The sequence below is a fragment of the Megascapheus bottae genome, chromosome 1, assembly GCF_031878675.1.
Source record: "Megascapheus bottae isolate mThoBot1 chromosome 1, mThoBot2.hap1, whole genome shotgun sequence".
Lineage (NCBI taxonomy): Eukaryota > Metazoa > Chordata > Mammalia > Rodentia > Geomyidae > Megascapheus > Megascapheus bottae.
Window position 1 is genome coordinate 17,233,470 of NC_143509.1, and position 17,858 is coordinate 17,251,327.

A 17,858-nucleotide genomic window follows, 5' to 3' on the forward strand; every position below is an offset into this window, starting at 1 on the left:
ACACACACACACACACACACACATGCACACTTTTATTTGGGCTCCACTGGCTCACACCTGTAATCCTAGATACTCTGGAGGCTGAGATCTGAGGATTGTGGGTCAAAGCCAACCAGGCATGAAAGTCCATGAGACTTGCTGAGTATTAGCCAGCAGAAAACCAGAACTGGGGCTGTGGCTCAAAGTAATAGAGCACTAGTTGTGAGCCAGATTGCTCAAGGACAGTGCCCAGACCCCGAGTTTAAGCCCCATGACCGCTCCCCCCAAAATATGTGTGTGTGTGTGTGTGTGTGTGTGTGTATACATACTCATTATCTATTTGATCTATACAGTTTTAGGAGTCTATGTCTGAAAAATATTTCTTTAGTATGAACTTTTCCCACTCTCTATAGATTTAAAAACACATACTACGAAATACCCCACTTGGGATAACTGACTTAGGATTTTTCTTTTCAGTTCCAAGGTGACTGGATCCTGGCCTCTTGCTTGGCTCTCCTGCTCATAACTATTTCCATTTGAGCCACTCTCCCATATGACATTTTGCTGCTCAATTGGAGATGGAATCTCACATACTCTTTTGTCTAGGCCAGCTTTGAACATCAATCTTCCCAAATAGCTAGGTTCCAGGGGTGAGCCACCGGCCCTGGCGGCCCTAGCTCAGGACTGTTTTCCTGTACAATGGTGGTAGGCCGTCAGAAGGAACTGTACTTGTCAGCCAGTGGTGTGCACTGTGAAGAAGCAGGAGAGGGAGCACTCCCAGCTAGGCCTGTAAATGGCTAGGTCCTGCCTCAAGCACACCTGCAGCCACAGCTTCTCAACCTGTGCTGGGTTTACGGCTCAGGGCCCAGCGCCACATCAAGGTGCCTGCACCATGTTCAATTTCAAGGGAGCGGCTCCTAATCTATTACTAGCCTGGAAGACTCGCCCAAGGTCATAATGTTCCATTGAGTTATAATAATGACAAGACTGGAGTGATGGCACATTTCCTGGCTCGTTCCTGCCCGGGGAGTCCTCCGCTGGATTTCAATATGGTGTGCATTGTGCTTGCTTTTACAAAGACTAGATCATGGTTGTCGTTATAAACAAAGCTTGTGAAAAAAACGTGGCACACTTTCATCCAGGCATGTTTTCATACCCTAGCTGGTAACACAGCCATCCATGCATGTGATTCTCCACAAATACATTTCTTATTCAGAAACATTTATTTTAAAGTAGTGTCGATTTTAAAAGGAACACTTGTTAAAGTAATGAAATATAGTAAAAGTCTTAACTACTGTTTAAGTGTGCTTGCATTTCATATATATAATTGGTCATGCGGCTTGAAATCGGGACCTGGGCACTGTCCCTGAGCTCTTTGCCCAAGGCCAGTGCTATCCGAATTGAGCCACAACCCCACTTCCTGTTATTTGGTGGTTAACGAGATAAGCGGCTTATGATCACAGGCATAAGCCACCAGTGCCTAGCTTGGAGATTACTGAGCAGTTTAGCAACTTAAAACCAGTGCTGTTTAGAATAATGAGAAATAAACTTAGATGAAGCCACTTTGCAAACTGTAGGTGCATTCACGGCAGATGCTGACTGGCTAGACTTTGAAACTCCAAGGAATGTGCTGAGCAGTGAGTGATGCAGAGGCTAGGACACGTGCTGCCACGGAAGCCGACCAGCGACTACCCATCATACATTCCTTCAACCACAGACTGCTAGCCCGTGGCTCCTGCACTGACTAACGAGTTACACCAATAGAGCCATTCTGGGCAGAATTGGAAGACACAATCTTTAGAGATGAGTAAGCTCTGTGGGTGCCACAGCCGATCCCTCCACAGTTCCAGATGCTTCTTCTGGGGCCTGGAGCTCTTCACATTGGTACTTCACTTTCAGTGGCTTGCCCGGGTACCAGACTAAGTGAATGCGACAGGGAAGGATTTCCTAGGAAACAAAGTTCTCAGTGTTACAACCTGCATGAACTGTAAGGGAGAAACAGTTCTCCAAGACATTCTGGATTTTACCTGTTTGGGGAATTCATGAAGAAGGACGGTATAATTGAAATCAATCACGTCGTCACTCGTGTTCTGGAGGAAGGAAGCAAGACACATGTTAGGACCATGGATGCAGGGGGTTTCTGGGGGCTGCGAGCTAGGGTACGTGGGGGTCCACTATCCTGTGTGACACACTTAAGGCAGCATAGATTCCCCGTGACTGTCGTCGCCATCAGGACAAAGTCATAAGTTCTTATTTTGGGTTGGTCACGGAGTTATATGTGAAAATCTGACTGAATGTCTTTAGCACTTCCTGGTATTTCTAGGTGTGATGGAGGCTGGAGGGGCGTGGGGGTGTCTTGGCATCCTCCAGGATCGGCATACTGCATGGACACTCCTGGCTGAGCACCCTGCACGGGCAGGCTCACGCCTGTCCTCCTAGCTGCTCAGGAGGCCGAGATCTGAAGATTGAGGTTGGAAGCCAGCCCAGGCAGGAAAGACCCTGAAACTCTAACCCCCCCAAAAGCCAGAAGTGGAGGTGGGGCCCTGGTGGTAAGCACCATCCTTGAGTGAAAAAGCTAAGGGCCGATGCTTAAGCCCTGAGTTTAAGCCCCAGGATCTGCACAAGGAAATAAGAATCAAAGCCAAGGTTAGACAGCAGTATACCCAAACTGCCCTCCACAGGCCACTGCGGAGTCCGGGCACCAAACCAGCTCTGTGCCTCTCCCCTCCTGCAGCAGGGAGCTCAGAGCCAGGGTTTACCAGCACCTAGCAAGAGACAACCGAGGCGCCCCCTGACCCCCCCACTCCTTCCTTCATGGGTACCATGCCAAACCACGCCACACGCTTTCCAGCACTAGATCGATTTCAGAAGCTGTAGTCATCTCTTATTGATTTCTATCCATTTTGCCTGTAACTAAGCCAATTCTCCATGGCCTTTTTTGCCTTTTTTTTATTACTATTATTTATTTATTTTTTTGCTGGTCGTGGTGCTTGAGCTCAGGGCCTGAGCACTGTCCTTGGGCTTTCCTCAAGACTAGAGCTCTACCACTTGAGTCACAGCACCACTTCCGGCTTTTTTTCTGTATGTGGTACCGAGGAATTGAACCCAGGTCTTCATGCATGCTAGGCAAGCACTCTACCACTAGGCTAAACTCCCCGCCTTTTATTATTTTTTTTAATCTTTCCTTGTTTTCTGTTAGGGTGCTTTCATTTCATTTTTCATTTAATTCCCTCAGTGAAATCTTTTTTTTTTCTTTTTTTTTTTTGCCACTCCTGGGATTTGAACTCAGGGTCTGAGTGCTGTCCTTGGGCTTTCTCAAGGCTAGAGAACCCAGGTCTTCATGCATGCTAGGCAAGCGCTCTACCACCAGGCCAGACTCCCAGCCCACCTCATTTTTTTTCTTTTCTGATCCTGGGGCTTGAACTTGGCACCAAGCTAGTACCCTGCCACTTGAGCCACAGCACCACTTCTGTAACTGAAGGTCTTGCACAGACGCTCTGCGGTGTGAAGTCCACATCAGCTCCAGTCTCTGACCTATACCCAACCCCTGAGCTCCTACTCCCCTACCAGAATCCACGCTCTCCACCACCGCCCGTCCAGTCTGCCTGCACTCCCTTCCTGCCGCCCCCTTACAGCTTGAGGTCCAGGGCCACCACTCTCGTGAGAACCCCGAGGAGGTCCAGACCCTGGTGGCAGGATCCCCTGTATGTCCTCCAGTGTCTCATCTGTAGACAGGCTCTTCTCAGCCTGTCTCCCTCCTCCAATGACTGCCTCCACTTCCTCTGCTCAAATTCCTTCCCGATGGGCCAGGGCCCGCTCTGACCATGGCCCCGCTCCCCACCCAGAATCCCCCCACCCCGAGATTAGCCTGCGACCATGCGTGTGGCATTCACCACTGTTCCCTTCTCCCTCCTTGGTTTTCTTCCATCATGCCTGCCACCATTGGATGTGTGTGCATGTGTTTGTGCATGCATGCATGCGTGCGAGTGTGTGTGTGCTGGGACTTGAACTCAGAACCTGGTGCTCTCAGTTTGGCTTTTCCAGGGCTGGCACTCTTATCACTTGAGTCACACCCAAGTGTGGTTAATTGGAGATAAGAGTCCCTCAAACTTTTTTTGCCCAGGCTGTCTTAGAACTGTGATCCTGAGATCTCAGCCTCCTGAGTAGCTAGAATTACAGGCGTGAGCCATTAGCACCCAGCTTTCTCTGTCTCTCTTCTTCCTTGAGAATTACTCTGTGTGAAATGACTGCAGGCATCTGGTACTTGGTGAGTGAGATGCCCTCAGTACCCGGGCCCCGGAGCAAGCCCAGGCTTCCACCCTAGCGCCCCGGCTGGTTTTCAGATTCTTACCCACTGGTTCACACTCCTCAGCTGGGCCAAGTAGTACTGGGAAAACTGGGTTGTCTTTTCCCACATCACGTAAGAGCTGCCAAGAAAGGCCAGTTCCCAGATGGGTCTCATTGAGGCCTCAATCCGCCCATGACTGTCTGAGAATGAGAAAACAAAGCATGCTTGTACCAAGGCATGGTTTTAGACATTTCACTAGTTAGTGGCATGGTTCATGAGTAAAGCACCTGTCTAGTAAGTGTGAAGCCCCAAGTTCAAACCCCACTACTATCAAGATATCAGAAGCTTCGGTGATAAAGTAGGAGATGAAACCAGAGGAGGCCATCTCTTTCACAACAGGACTGTGAGCAGGGCATGTGATTTACATGCTTCTGTGTAAGACATGAGAACACGGGCTCTAGCTGGGCACTGAGTAAACCTATTGTCCAGTGCTTTGTGGACTGGATGCCATGGGGAAGCCAGGTCCATCTGAAGTTGACTCCTGGGAGACGCATGCCCTGCAGGACAGATGGAAGATAGGGCGCTGGCATGGCCTCTGGGCAACCAGGGCCGGCCTTCCCTCCTCGGGGTCTTTAAAGTTCATCAATGCCTTTCGTCACTCCTCTCATCAATAAATGGGATAGCCTTTTCCTGTGGCATTGGTTTGTGACCTGCTGTGTTCTTTTTAACTCAGCAAACAGGATATTTTTTCTTGGTTATTTCTGAGACAGGGTCTCACTCCCTGCCCAGACACTTGCTTGGACTTTGATCCACCCATTTTAGGCTTCCCATCAGAGCTGAGATGACAGGCTCACACTTAGTGTCTTGAGGACTTTTTTGCCCAGGCTGGCCTCGAACTGTGATCCTAGAATTGTGATGGCAGCCTCTGGAGTAAATAGGACTTCAGGCATGAGCTGCCCATGCCCTGAAAAACTCTTTATAAGTGACTAGACAGTAGAAGCACTGGCTATCTGCTGAATTTCCAATGAGAACAGAACAGTATATTTTGATGATGAAAAAAGATTTAGACTAGTTGACAGCCAGCTCTGAGGGCCGGAGCTCATTAACTCAGCAAAATCCCCTGCCAATGCCACTAAAGAGGGTCCAAAATCTAGTGACCATGCAGTAAATATGGACAGAGGAAGGGTCCTGTGGCAGTGTACATTTGTGTCTTGCAGAGAGAGAAGCTCTATTTCTAGAACTAAAGGGGAAAGGTCCTGAATAGCACTCTCCAGGCGCCCACTTTGGGCAGTACTAAGAATAAATGTGCACTGCTCGGTGTGAGGCTTCGACTTCTCTTCACTCCTCAGCACTGGGTTTGATCTGAGCTGTCAGAAAACGATTAGGGTGAGAGCCAGCCAAGGCTCTGAATCTCAAAAACCCAAGGAGCAGCCTTCGACCTCTAGGCTTTTGAGAACATTGAGTCAGCATCAGTAAGTGGGGGCAGATAGCCTGAGGCCCCCAGGTGTGGATGTGAGTCTGACCAGGTCTCGTGGACAGAGGAGAGAGCTGAGCTCGTGGCATGGGCTGGGCTGGGCAGGGCTGGGGGGCAGAGTGCTGCAGTAGGCAGATGTCAGGCTTGATCCCTGAGCAAGTGCCAGGCCACAGATGCCTTTTGTGGTTTTGGAAATTGGATTTGCCAGTAAGTGCAGAGCCCGTGTGGGGACAAATAGGCTCTGCCTCGTGAAGGCTGAGTCACCGCAGAAGCCAGGGCCAGACTATTAGAGCTGGCACCACTGCCCATTAGCCAGGGCCCCAAATGAGATCAACGGGACCCCAGCACAGCCCCAGGCAGAGGCTCCCGCCCCGCTGCAGCCCTGGAGGCCTCCTGTCATCTGTCTCCAAGCCATCACCCGCTGCTCTAAAAATGTCACCTGCAAACTGTCCCCAGCACACATGCCCTGTGGCAAAGCCCTCACTCTAGAATGGGGGTCCAGCTCACCTGGGGGCTCCTCTAGTGGGAATCTGGGGTGAGGAAGAGGCCTGGACAGATGCTGCTAGAGTCGTGGGGTGACAAAATGGGGGGCAGGAAAAGGGACCCCAGTGTTTGGTTTAAATAATGGGATTGCAGATTAAATCCCTGTCTTGTGGTCCAGGCTTGAACTTAGGGCTGTGTCCTGGCAGGGCAGGCCCTGGGCCTCTTGGGCGGGTCCCCAGTGGGGTTTGCGCTTATTATTCCTGACGTGGCCTCTCAGGGGCGCAATGGTGCTCTTCCAACTCGGACCTCCCAGGTAGCTGCCCACACTTGTCCGGGGTCTCATGTGCTCCCCACCTCTAGCTTTCTGGTGGATGAGGTATGGTGGTGCGAGCTCCTTCCCCAGGGCGCCCTCGAACCACCGCCCCCCATGCCTTATCTCCCCAGGACCACGCGTGAGAAGCAGAGATGCAGCGTCTAGGCCCCAGCCCGGACACGCACCAGGCAGGCTCACGCCCAAGGGGCTCTGCAGCTGCTTCATGTGCATGTACAGCCGGTAGTCCTCCTCCTGACGGCTCTGCCTCCCCAGGAGCCGCGTGCAGGTCACGTTGACAGCTGGTCTGGGCTTCTGATTCTTGAAAAACACTCGAGCCGAGCATTTCCCCAAACGACCACCACCTGCCTGAAATAAACATCTTGGAATTAAGCAGGAAAGTCCTCATCCGCCCTGCCCAGCTGCATGTGCACGTGCACACACACACACACACAGACACACACACACACACACACACACAAATGGAGTATTATTCAGCCACAAAGAAGGAGACAAAACAAGCGCAGAAGGACCACTATTAAACGTTTTCTCTCATTTGTGGGATGTGAACAAATGACAAAGTAGTTGTGTATGCATTTAATGATGTGAATAAGGAGAAGACTGGGGGGGAGAAGGGAATGAGGGGGAGAGGAGGCGAGGGGAAAGATGGTGGGTAGTGTGGTTGAAGTACATTATACATATGCATGAACACTGCCTGGGGGAAGGAGAATCAGAAAGACTAACGGAGGGGATGAATTTGATCCAAGTGTAATATATACATGTGTGAAAATGCCTCAGTGAAATCCCATTGTATGGGTCATATAGGCTGATTCTTTTAAAGATGGTAACCAAGTGGTTGAATAATTGTTTAAAGGGGTTGTGTCAGAGCTTAACAGCTGGCAGATGTTGAAAGGAACAAGCCACAGAGGGACAAATAGTAATCACCACTGACTTTACGTCATAAGCTTACTTGAAGAACTAACTGGAAAGGCTCAAAGACCCTGCTTCTCAATGGGTACCTTTCTCCCTGTGAGGCCAGTTCTGAGTGGGAGAGAATTTCTGGGCTGCAACTTAGACAAGGTGAGGGGCCTGCAGACAGCACCCACAGCAGGCAGGACTCATCCCTGCTCTGCTTCCATTGAGGCCAGCCAGCCAGGCCTAGGCAGGAGAAGAGGCAGCCATTGTATCTCTGTATCATCCCCCCTATCCCCCCCCCATGCCCCCAGTCAGAATAGCTTTGAAGGTGAAAGAAACTTACTTCACCTCCAGAAATGAGAGCTCAGTTTGCCAGCTTCCCTGGTCACATGCCCACATGCTCACACCAGAGAGAATGGAATTATCTAGTAATTGCTTTCCTCCCAGCTTTACAGCTTTCAGCAGACATCTCTAGAGACCAAAGGCATCTTCCTAGCCTACTTTAAGAAGATTTTCATTCTTGAGACCGGGAGTTGGGCCTAATGGTGGAGTACTTGCTAAGCATGCACTAAGACTGGGGTTCAATTCCTTGGCAGCACACACACACACACACACACACACACACACACACACACACACACACACAGCTGGAAGTGGAATGTGGCTCAAGTGGTAGAGCTCTAGTCCTGGGGTAATTAAAAAAAAAAAAGTGCGCTAAATCATACCCTTTTAGTTTCAGCTACTCAGAAGGCTAAGATCTAAGGATCCAAGTTCAAGGTCAGCCCAGGCAGAAAAATCCCCAAGGCTTTCATCTCCAATTAACCCACTAAAGCTGGAAGTAGAGGAGTGGTTCAGGTGACAGAGCGCCTGTCTGGAGTGAAAGGGGGTGGGGTAAAGGCCTGTGTGCTAGCCCTGGGACGGGCACAAAGACCGTGGCAGTGAGACACCAGACTCCTAGAGTACTGCTGGCTGTGTGGACACTGTGTGGACACTGTGGGGACAGGCCTCCTGCTGTGCCCCATCTCCTTCCTCCTGGAGTCAGTCCCCTGCCGGTCACTGTATCCCCTCCTACCCCAGCTCCCAGGACCTCCAAGAAAATGTAGGCCCCCCTGTCTGCTTTAATAGCCACAGTTTTCTGTTTACTCTCCTCTGGAGACAATCGTTCCAGGCATCTCAGGCAGCCGGGGGGGGGGCAGTGCAAGGAGGCCCACTCCCGAGGGAGGCACGTGCAGCCGGGAGTGCAGCGCAGGCCCCAGGCCCCAGGCACGTGCCACCACCCTGGTGAGCGTGCTGGGGTACACAGCTCATCCTTCAGGCCTGCTAACAGAAATGTCACCAGCTGACAAGAAGAAGCGCGCTTGGCATTTGAGAGAGAGGGGTGCTGGATGGGACATCAAAGGCCACTGTGACCTTCTCTCCTGAGATCCTGAAGAAGGGGAGGAGAGTGGGTGGGTGGCGTCAGCACAACCACAGAAGCCAGGCTGTGCAGTTGCTCTTACTCTCCCGTCTGTCTCTGCTCCACAGCTCTTGAAATCAAACAAAATAAAGCAGAAGAGGCCACTGGGAGTGCAGCCCGGGTGTGGTCAGGACTCTGGCTTGTCTGCCCAAAGGCGGCTCACCTCCAGGTTGTAGCTCTCTGTGCTGAACACCAGCTCAACTTTACATCCTTTCTGAGGGTCCACCTGAAATACAGAAACTGAATCTTAGCAGAACGGAAGCTTTGTGAACACCATCCACGCACCATCCTCTTGGGAAAGCACGCAAAGGGCAGGTGTTGCAAGTGTCCCTGAATAAATATGCTCCAGCAAGCTCAGCTTTGGTCTGGGCATGGGCTCTGCTCGCCGCTCTGACGCTGCCTCACTAGGGGGAGGAGGGGCTGGCCAGGCTGACTGTCCTCAAAGCAGCCTCGTGATCAGTGGACACCTGGCGCAAACATCTAGGCCCAGAGCTCCCAGGCCTTCCGGGCCACGCCCTTGAGCAAAGCAGGTTGTCCTGTGTGCTGTCCTCGCTCAAAAGGGAAAGAGACGGCCAAATTACAGCCTCTGCAGGGACTGTGTGGCCAGTGAAAGGAAGAAGCACTGTGGCCCCAGGAAGTGCCCAAATGTGTGGACCATGCTGAGTGCTGTGTGGAAGTGCCACATCCAGATCTCAGGCAGGGATACAGATATAGACACACAAGGCAGACACAGGGTAGAACTGGCAGCCAGATCTTTGGTCTATGGGAAGATAACTGAAGTGCTCACATGTTATATATGGGCTCTGCTAGAATTTGAATTTTTTTTTTGTACTGGGGCTTGAACTCAGGGCCTGGGCACAGACCCTTAGTTAATCTGTGCAAGGCTGGTGCTCTGCCACTTGAGCCACGCCTCCATTACGGGATAGTGAGTTGGAGATAAGAGTCTCATGGACTTCCCTACTCAGGCTGGCTTTGAACCATGATTCTAAGATCTCAGCCTCTTGAGTAGCTGGGATTATAGGTATGTATTATCAGTGCCTCACTCAATATAGCTTGGATCTTTCTTTCTTTCTTTCTTTCTTTCTTTCTTTCTTTCTTTCTTTCTTTTTTTCTTTCTTTCTTTCTTTCTTTCTTCTGGTCATGGGACTTTGAACTCTGGACTTGGGCACTGTCCCTGAGCTCTTCAGCTCAAGGCTACCGCCCTACCCCTGGAGGCACAGCCCCACTTCCCCTTTTCTAGTGATTAATTGGAGATAAGGGTCTTTAGTGCCTGGACTGGCTCTTAACCTTGATCCTCAGATCTCAGCCTCCTGAGTAGCTAGGATTGCATGCATGAGCCACCGTGCCTGGCTAGAGCTTGGATCTTAAGGGTTGCCCACAGATCCCTGTGTGAAAAGTTTAACTCCAGAGCTGTTCTCCTATTGGGGAGGCCTTTTACAGGTGTGGCCAGCAAGGCCGTTAAGTCATAGCGGGGTGCCCTTGAGATGGACGGTGGGACCCCAGCCTCTCACTGTTTTCCTTCCTGGCCACAACGTGGGGTTTACTGGGTCATGTGCTCCTCCAAGCCTGACCTGCCGCCTCACTCCAGACCCAAGAGCAGTGGTCCAGGAAAGCATCCAGAGCAGAACCCAAGACACCTATCCTCTTTACACTGCCTTGCCTCTGGCACTGGTTACAGGAGAAAGCTGGTGAAGGCTTGCTCTTTCCTTGTCGTTTTCTCAGGGAGGCATAAGCTTCTCAAATGCACGATTACAAGCTTAAGACTTTAAAATAGGCTTCAGTAAATATTTTTGGATGTGAGTGTGCATGTGTATATCACACGTGCCCATGTATGTGGATTTGCATATACATGTGTGTGCATACATGTAAATGTGTGTGCTTGTGTGTGGTTTCATGTGAGCACACCCTGTGCATGTGTACTTGCCTGTGGAGGGGTACACGCAGGCACTGGGGCTTGACTCAGGGCCTCCTGCTCTTACTTGGTTTGCCTGCAGTGGCTGGGGGCTTTACCACTTGAGTCATGCCTTCCGACCAGCTTTCTTCCTCCATCTCCAGGTCTCGGCCTCCTTGGAGAACTGGGTTTACAGGTGTGAATCGCCCAGCTCCTGGAATCTCCTGTTTTTCAAGGTGGCTTTCTCATTTTATTCCTGGACCAGTTTGGGCTTTAATCCTCCTACTTAATCTTCTCAATTAGCCCCGATGATAAGTGTGTGCCACCACACCAATGTGCTTTTTTTCTTTTTAAAAATTGGTTGAGATAGCGAAAGCTTTTTGCTTTGAAGCTCAATCCTCGTGAATAGCTCAGATTAAAGGCATGAGTCACTGCACCCCACTGTAAACTGCAACTGTTTAGGAAAACTTTATGTTATCAGCCACTACTTTTTAAATGACAGTTAAGAATGACCATTCAATAGAAACGAATAGAAGGAACTTTGGGTGCACAGAGCTGAGGTTATGAGGTTATCACATGCCATCTTGATTAAATTAGACTCTATAAACATCAGCTTCCTTTGGATGTTAGCACAGGAACACAGCAACTAAACAGTGTTACATTGCTTTAAATAGACAAGATATTACCCAATCCTAGTCCAGAAACTGGAGAGGGGGGCTACATCCGGAAGCCTGTTTATGGAGAGAATGCTCAGGCATGTAAATATATGTGTGTAAATATACAGACATTCTGGGAGCCGGGAGCATGGAGCACTGCACACACACACAGGGCATGGTTAGTCTTCTGACATCAGCTGATGGTCTGAGTTGTTTACCAAATGTGCACACATAAGTGCATGCACACACACACACACACACACACACACACACACACACACACACACACACGAGTCTCTCCTCTTCCCCTCCTATGCTTGGCACTGGGAGATATAAGGAAACAGAACCAATATCTTTCCAGATGTTTCCTACTCCTGGCATGGAGCCAGGCTGTCTGTGTCATGGCATGCATAGCTGAACACTGCTGTTACCAGGCTGAGGTGTGGGGTGTGGGATAGGAGCCCAGGCACCTCAGGAGAGTCGGGGGGTGAAGAAGGGATGGTATGGACAGGCTAGGGTGCTGGTGCAGGTCCTGGAAAGCTTCATCAGGCAGGGGGCTGACTGAGGATTTGAACTTGGGTCCTTGCACTTACTAGGCAGGCACTCTACCCCTGAGCCACACCTCTGCGCCTTCAGGTTGTGTTATTGCTCATGCCAGGGCCAGCCAGGATGGCAAGTTTCCTATTTATGCCTCCCATGTAAGTAGGTGGAAAGGGTGGCAGCATACCCACCTTTGGTTGGTTGAGATGGGATCTGGTGAGCTTCAGGCCAGGTTGGCCTTATGGCCATAATGGGTGCGTTTCAGGAAGTGGAATCTACGTGCTCTGAGTTCATGTCATTTTCAGCTGAAAGCTATTTGCAAGTTAATGGACCCAAGAATTGTGCCTACAGGGTGTGCCTGAGCGCTCTCTCTCTCTCTCTCTCTCTCTCTCTCTCTCTCTCTCTCTCTCTCTCTCTCTCTCTCTCTCTCTCTCTGACACACACACACACACACACACACACACACACACACACACACACGAGCAAACACGTTGGGTAGAGTCATTGGAACACGGGGTGCATTGACAGTAAACCCAAGGAGCTAAGATGACAGAGAACGGACACTTAGATCTTCAATGAGCACAGTTTACAAACTTAGATCTCCCTTTCAGCTCCCTCCGAACCCTGGCTGCTGTCAGACAGAAAGCTTGCAAGGCCACTGACCACCAAGTGCACGACTGGGAAGGAGGCCCTGCCCCTCTCTTGCTACCTGGGGACCCCCTGGTCTGGTATTCAGATCCCTCCCCTTCTGACTTGATATTTGGTAGGAAAACATAAATGTCACGTGGTCCCAGGAAAAGCAAGAGCTTCCTTTTATAAGGTTACTTTGATGACTCAGGCTTTGTTGGAGAGAACTCATTTGCAAATAAAACCTGCTGGCTGTTCTTATGCTCTTCACACACAGGTTATCAAATTAGACCCAGAAATTATCCTATTGGACTTCTTTCAGGCCAGACACAGCAAATACAGTTTCTGTTAAAAACAAAACAGTTCTGGTCAGGCCACTGATGGAGGCCCGGGAGGGAAGTGGACGCTGTCCCCTTGTGCTCACGGTGGGGCGATGAATGATGCCCTCAGTGTGTTGACCTCTGTTCAGTCAAGTCTGGGCATGAATTGTTGACCCTGGGAAGCCAGAGGGGCATTGAGCAGAGGCAGTTCTGGGCCCTGAATGCAAGGAGGAAGGAAAAGCTAGATGTGAGAAGGACTGGACCCTCTGGAAGGGTCCAGCTACTCAGGAGGCTGAGATCATGGTTTGAAGCCAGTCAGAGCAGGAAAGCCCACGAGACTCTTAATCTTCAATTAATGAGCAAAAAGAAGCCAAAGTGGAGGTGCAGTCCAAGTGATTGAGCATCAAGCCAAGGGGCTGCTCTCGGGCCCTTAGCTTCAACGGTTCAAGCCCCAGGACCAGCACAAAATCAATCAGGCTTGTTCCTGGCAGAGCCCTTGGCTAGGTGTCACATCTTGCACCTGGAAGTGGGAGAGGTGAGTTGGCTTGGGGGGGGGGCAGGCTGAGCAGCCCACACCAGGTGCCCCAGCGGGAGCGGAGGACACGGGGGTTCAGGTGGGATGCCAGCTGTGAGAGCAGAGGCAGCCTGGCCACGCCCCGTGGTGCGGGTAGCACAGAAGCTGGATGTGGTGTGTGGGGATAGGCACCCCGAGAGTCTGCACGGCACAGAGGGTGTGCCCTCAGGGCGGTGAAGCCTGGTGTTCTCAGCTCAGTGATGTGCCCAGATTATCCAGAGGGTGTATCCATCGGGGGATGGGGTTGTGGTACAGCTGGCTGTGCAGGGGAAGATGCAGCTGCAAGAGCCAGGAAGTGGCTCTGCTGAGCCGAAGAAGCAGGGCAGCCCTGAGCCAGCCTGATCTTGGCTTGCTTTGGACTGTGACCTCCAGGTGGGCAGCAGATACGTTCTTGCGTGTGAGGACTGGAGTCACTTCTTATGGCGGTGTCAGGGAGGAAGGCAGACCTGCACATGTCCCGGTCGAGCTGGACCTGTGTCCTGCACATGGCCCCCTTCTCCTCTGAGGCAGCAACCATCATCTCCTTGAGCCCTGACTTCCCTGCCCCGAGCAACCACACAAGAAGGCAGAGTACCCCAGCAGGGCCTGCAGCCCAGGTCCTCACCAGGTGCCAAGGCTGCACAAGGCCCCGGGGGACGGGGTGTAGAGGCCCAGACTCCCTCTCTCATAATGCTCTAGAAGCATCAAGGACCTTCCTCCAGCAAGAGAGAGAAGAGAGAAGAGAGAAGAGAGAAGAGAGAAGAGAGAGAGAGAGAGAGAGAGAGAGAGAGAGAGAGAGAGAGAGAGAGAGAGAGAGAGAGACAGAGACAGAGACAGAGACAGTGCACGCGCAAGAGAGCTCCTGAGTCTTCATTACTTTGCTTTCCCTGTACACACGAACCTCTTCAGATGCCTCTGCCCCGGAATGCACTGCACCCCATCCTGGGCCATCTCCCCTGAACTGCTGACACTGATGGAGAAGAAGCTTCGGGGCGGGGTAATTAACTGACTGGGACTGTATTAAAGTGCTGCATGGATTGAAAGGTGACAGTTTTTCTTAACACTATGGCAGTGTGGATCCTGCCTCAGAGCCACAGTGGCTGGAATAATGGCAGCCAGATGCCCTGCCACCTGGCTGGTGGCCCTGGGAGGGGTGGCCAGGGCTGCTCAGCAAACAATGCCCATTTGCCTGCCCACTGGCCACCCATTACAAGATCCCCTACTACACAGGAGCTGCCAGTGGGTATACAGATGCCAAGACCACAAGACCCAAGTTAAACTTAGATGCACGTGGTCATGCTGTCCACACGCCTCGAGATTGAGCTGGGAGCGGTGGGTCAATCCAGGAGGAGGAAATCAGATAGAGTCTGCCTCATATTCTCTACTGTACACAAACGAAAGCAGACATTGCAGGGTGTGGGCATGTATGTGCACACACGCACGCATATGTGGCCAGAAAGACTGCAGGGCACTCAGGTGAACTCACCCTGCATCCAAGACAGGCAGCTGAGGTCCTTGAATAGAGCTCTCCATTGGAGGCCCCCGGCAGGACAACCCTGGTCTTGGAATGGAGAAAAAAGCCTTTCTAGCCATGGAAGAGTGGGGGCAAGGCCTGGGGAAAGATGGCACTGGAGGGACAGCAAGGGCACACACACCTGCTTGGAGAGCCCCAAACCCAAGAGCCAACCAACAGAACTCCACACCCAGCTTCCCAGGCTTCTTGATCCAAGGCCATTACCACATTCCACCACTGGAGGCCGACAGCGCTTCTCAAATGAGTGCTTGTGCAGCCAGGAAATCTCAGACAAAAGCAAGGAGTTCAAGAGCAGGAAGAGGTCTTAAAAAATCATTTGATTCATTGACTATTACAACCTCCCCTGGCCCCCCTTTTAAAAAAAATCTGCAGCAGCAAGAACTGAACTCCCCGTGACCTAGCTGGTTCATGAATATGTATTTGGAATCGCTTTGACAATTTCCTGTTATGGTTTCTACTCAAACCATTGGGGGGTGGGGGCAGGCGGGGATAGCGGCTGGGGATGCAGCCCCACCGGTGGTAAAAGCACAGGCTTCAGAGGTGTGAGGTCCTGGGCCCCCTCACCAGCACCCCAAAACAAATCAACTACTAAACCTGATTTCACGACCTAGCGGTGGCCTCTTACTCCAGCCTTCCATCTCTCAAAGGAGCATGCAGACCAGGAGAACATGAGGGGTCGGCACGGCTGAGCTTCTCCTGCTCCTCCTGCCGCCTGCAAGCCCCAGGGTCAGTCCTGGGTGACCTACAGCTATGTGCACACACGAGCCTCAATACATGGCGCCACCCCTCTCTAACCTCAGTGCTCCGTGCTGGGCACCTTACCCAGCCCAGCGCTGGCCCACAGAGCCTGCTGCAGTGGTGAATTAGGCCTAACACAGTGTTCCCAGGAGACAGAAAGTGATGGATGGAGAGGATGCTGGTAACTCGCTAATTTATTTAACTCCACCTCTCAGTTAGCTTTGTCACTGAAGGCTGGTGCTCTACCACTTGAGCCACTGCTCCATTTGCAGCATCTTGCTGACTTATTGGAGAGAAGAGTCTCAAGGACTGACTTTGAACTTGATCCTCAGATCAGCCCCCTCACACCCCCCCCCCATAGCTAGGGTGACTGGCATGAGCCACCAGCACCTATTCATTTTCTGCTTTCTTAAATCCTTGTCGTTTGAAAAGCATAACCAGGTGTGAGTCTCCAGAGCCTCTCCTTAGGCTATGGAAGGTTCACCTTGGTGCAAAGTTCTCAGGCTGTTCATCCCATCTCTCTGCTCAACTAGTAAACCGGGCTGCTTTTATCCCTGTTCAACAGTGATCGTTAAAAACATGAGCAGGCGGTGGCCTTTTCCTGAGAATAACTGGATTTAATCATGCGGTAAATGTTAATTTAACCATGATAGGTGCAGGAGTAAGTCTCTGAAGAACTGAGGCGGAGCACCGGTAGCCCTTTCCTGCCCACCTGATGCCAGAGGGAGGGCAGTCTTGGTGAAAATCTCACTGTAACTCACCTCTACTTACCCTCTGTACCCAGTTCTACATTCTGCGGGGCTCTGTGTTGGCAGGCTTTAGAGATCTTTCGAGTCTCTAACCTGTGTGATCTGATGGAGAAAGCAACGTAACCTCACGTATGAACCACACCCAGGCAAGGGCTGGAAAGTCCCCCTCTCCTCTCCCACAAACCTAAGGCCCGGCACTCGTGTGGTACTGGGCAGGCGCATTGGGAGATCCAGGTGAAGACTTGGGTGGAACCACCGAGCAACACGCCCCACGCGAGGGCACCACATCAGGAGCCGGGGGTGAGTCTGAGCCATGTCCGTGGGACCTGTTCCTCAGTTTCCCAAGGATCTCTCTCCCGGGTTTGGAGCTGACATGAGCCCAGACCAGGGCAAAATGGACGGCCGCATGAATGCCAGAAAGAAGCTTCTGCTTGCTGCAGACTCTACGCCCCCACGTCCCCTCCACCGCCTGGGCTCCACCTGTGGGGCCCTGCGCTCACCGTGACTCCGGCCCGCGCGCGCCCTCGCGCGCCCTCGTGCACGCTCCCCCGTCCGCGCGCCCACGCGCCCGCACCCGCGCGCGCCCTCGCGCACAGCTCCCCGGCCCGCGCGCACTCACCCGCGCGCGGCCCTCGAGCACGGCGTCCAGCACCCGCAGCGCGCTGGGCGAGGCGGCGCGGAAGTTGAAGAAGTGCAGCGCGGCGCGCGCCGCCTGCTGCAGGATCCCTCGCGGGAGCCCCGCGGCGAGGGTAACCCCGAGATCTGGCGCGGGCGCGCCGTCTTCGGGTCCCGCGGGCGCCGCCACCGCCCCCTGGAGGACGAGCCACAGTAGCAGCGCGAGTCCCGGGCCGGCGGGGCGCGGGTCCTGGGCCCCGGGCGCGGGCGGCGGCTGCCCGCGGGGCTGCATGGACGCGGGGTGCTCGCCCAGCGGGATCGCGGCGGGCCGCGGCCGGGCGGGCAGAAATAAGAGCGCAGGAGGCCGCCCCGCCTCCCCGCCCGCGCCGCCCGGTCCCAGTCGAGCCCGGCCGCACCCCCGGGGGGAGGAGGCGCCTCCGCGGGGCTGGAGGGCGGTGTGGGAGGGGGTCGGGCTAGGGCCTCTGGGGGACGTGGAGGGTCGGTGTGAGGAGCAATGGGCAGGGGCGGTGAGTGGGGATCGGGGATGGTGTGGGAGACGCGGTGTAGGCGCCGAGGCCCCCCCTACCCTCCCCCACGTCTCCCCGATCCCTGGGCCCATCCCTTTTGCCAATTTTGCAGCCGTCGAGTCTACTTGGTGGAGCCGCCCGGGACTGAGGGGCTCGGGGAGGCCGGGCGCGGCTCGGGGCTGCGCGGGGCGGCGGGGCGGCGG

At 52.9% G+C, this 17,858-nt stretch overlaps 1 protein-coding gene across 1 annotated transcript; it reads right to left on the bottom strand.

The window, feature by feature from the left end:
* Positions 1-741: 741 nt before the first annotated feature.
* Rarres1 (retinoic acid receptor responder 1) lies at positions 742-17,431 on the bottom strand. Its single transcript, XM_090333670.1, has 6 exons — positions 17,133-17,431; positions 9,069-9,131; positions 6,723-6,903; positions 4,331-4,467; positions 2,007-2,069; positions 742-1,926 (listed from the first exon to the last, which is right to left on the bottom strand). The coding sequence occupies exons 1-6, from the start codon at positions 17,418-17,420 to the stop codon at positions 1,777-1,779; spliced, it is 882 nt and encodes a 293-aa protein (XP_090189796.1). The 5' UTR covers positions 17,421-17,431; the 3' UTR covers positions 742-1,776.
* Positions 17,432-17,858: the final 427 nt, after the last annotated feature.

Excerpts from the sequence above, each read along its gene's own strand:
- Rarres1 (XM_090333670.1), bottom strand. The coding sequence starts at position 17,420 with ATGCAGCCCCGCGGGCAGCCGCCGCCCGCGCCCGGGGCCCAGGACCCG. Across the intron at positions 9,132-17,132 it reads TGCTCGAGGGCCGCGCGCGG|GTGGACCCTCAGAAAGGATG; the intron begins GTGAGTGCGCGC and ends TCTGTATTTCAG. Across the intron at positions 6,904-9,068 it reads CAGAGAGCTACAACCTGGAG|GCAGGTGGTGGTCGTTTGGG; the intron begins GTGAGCCGCCTT and ends TGTTTATTTCAG.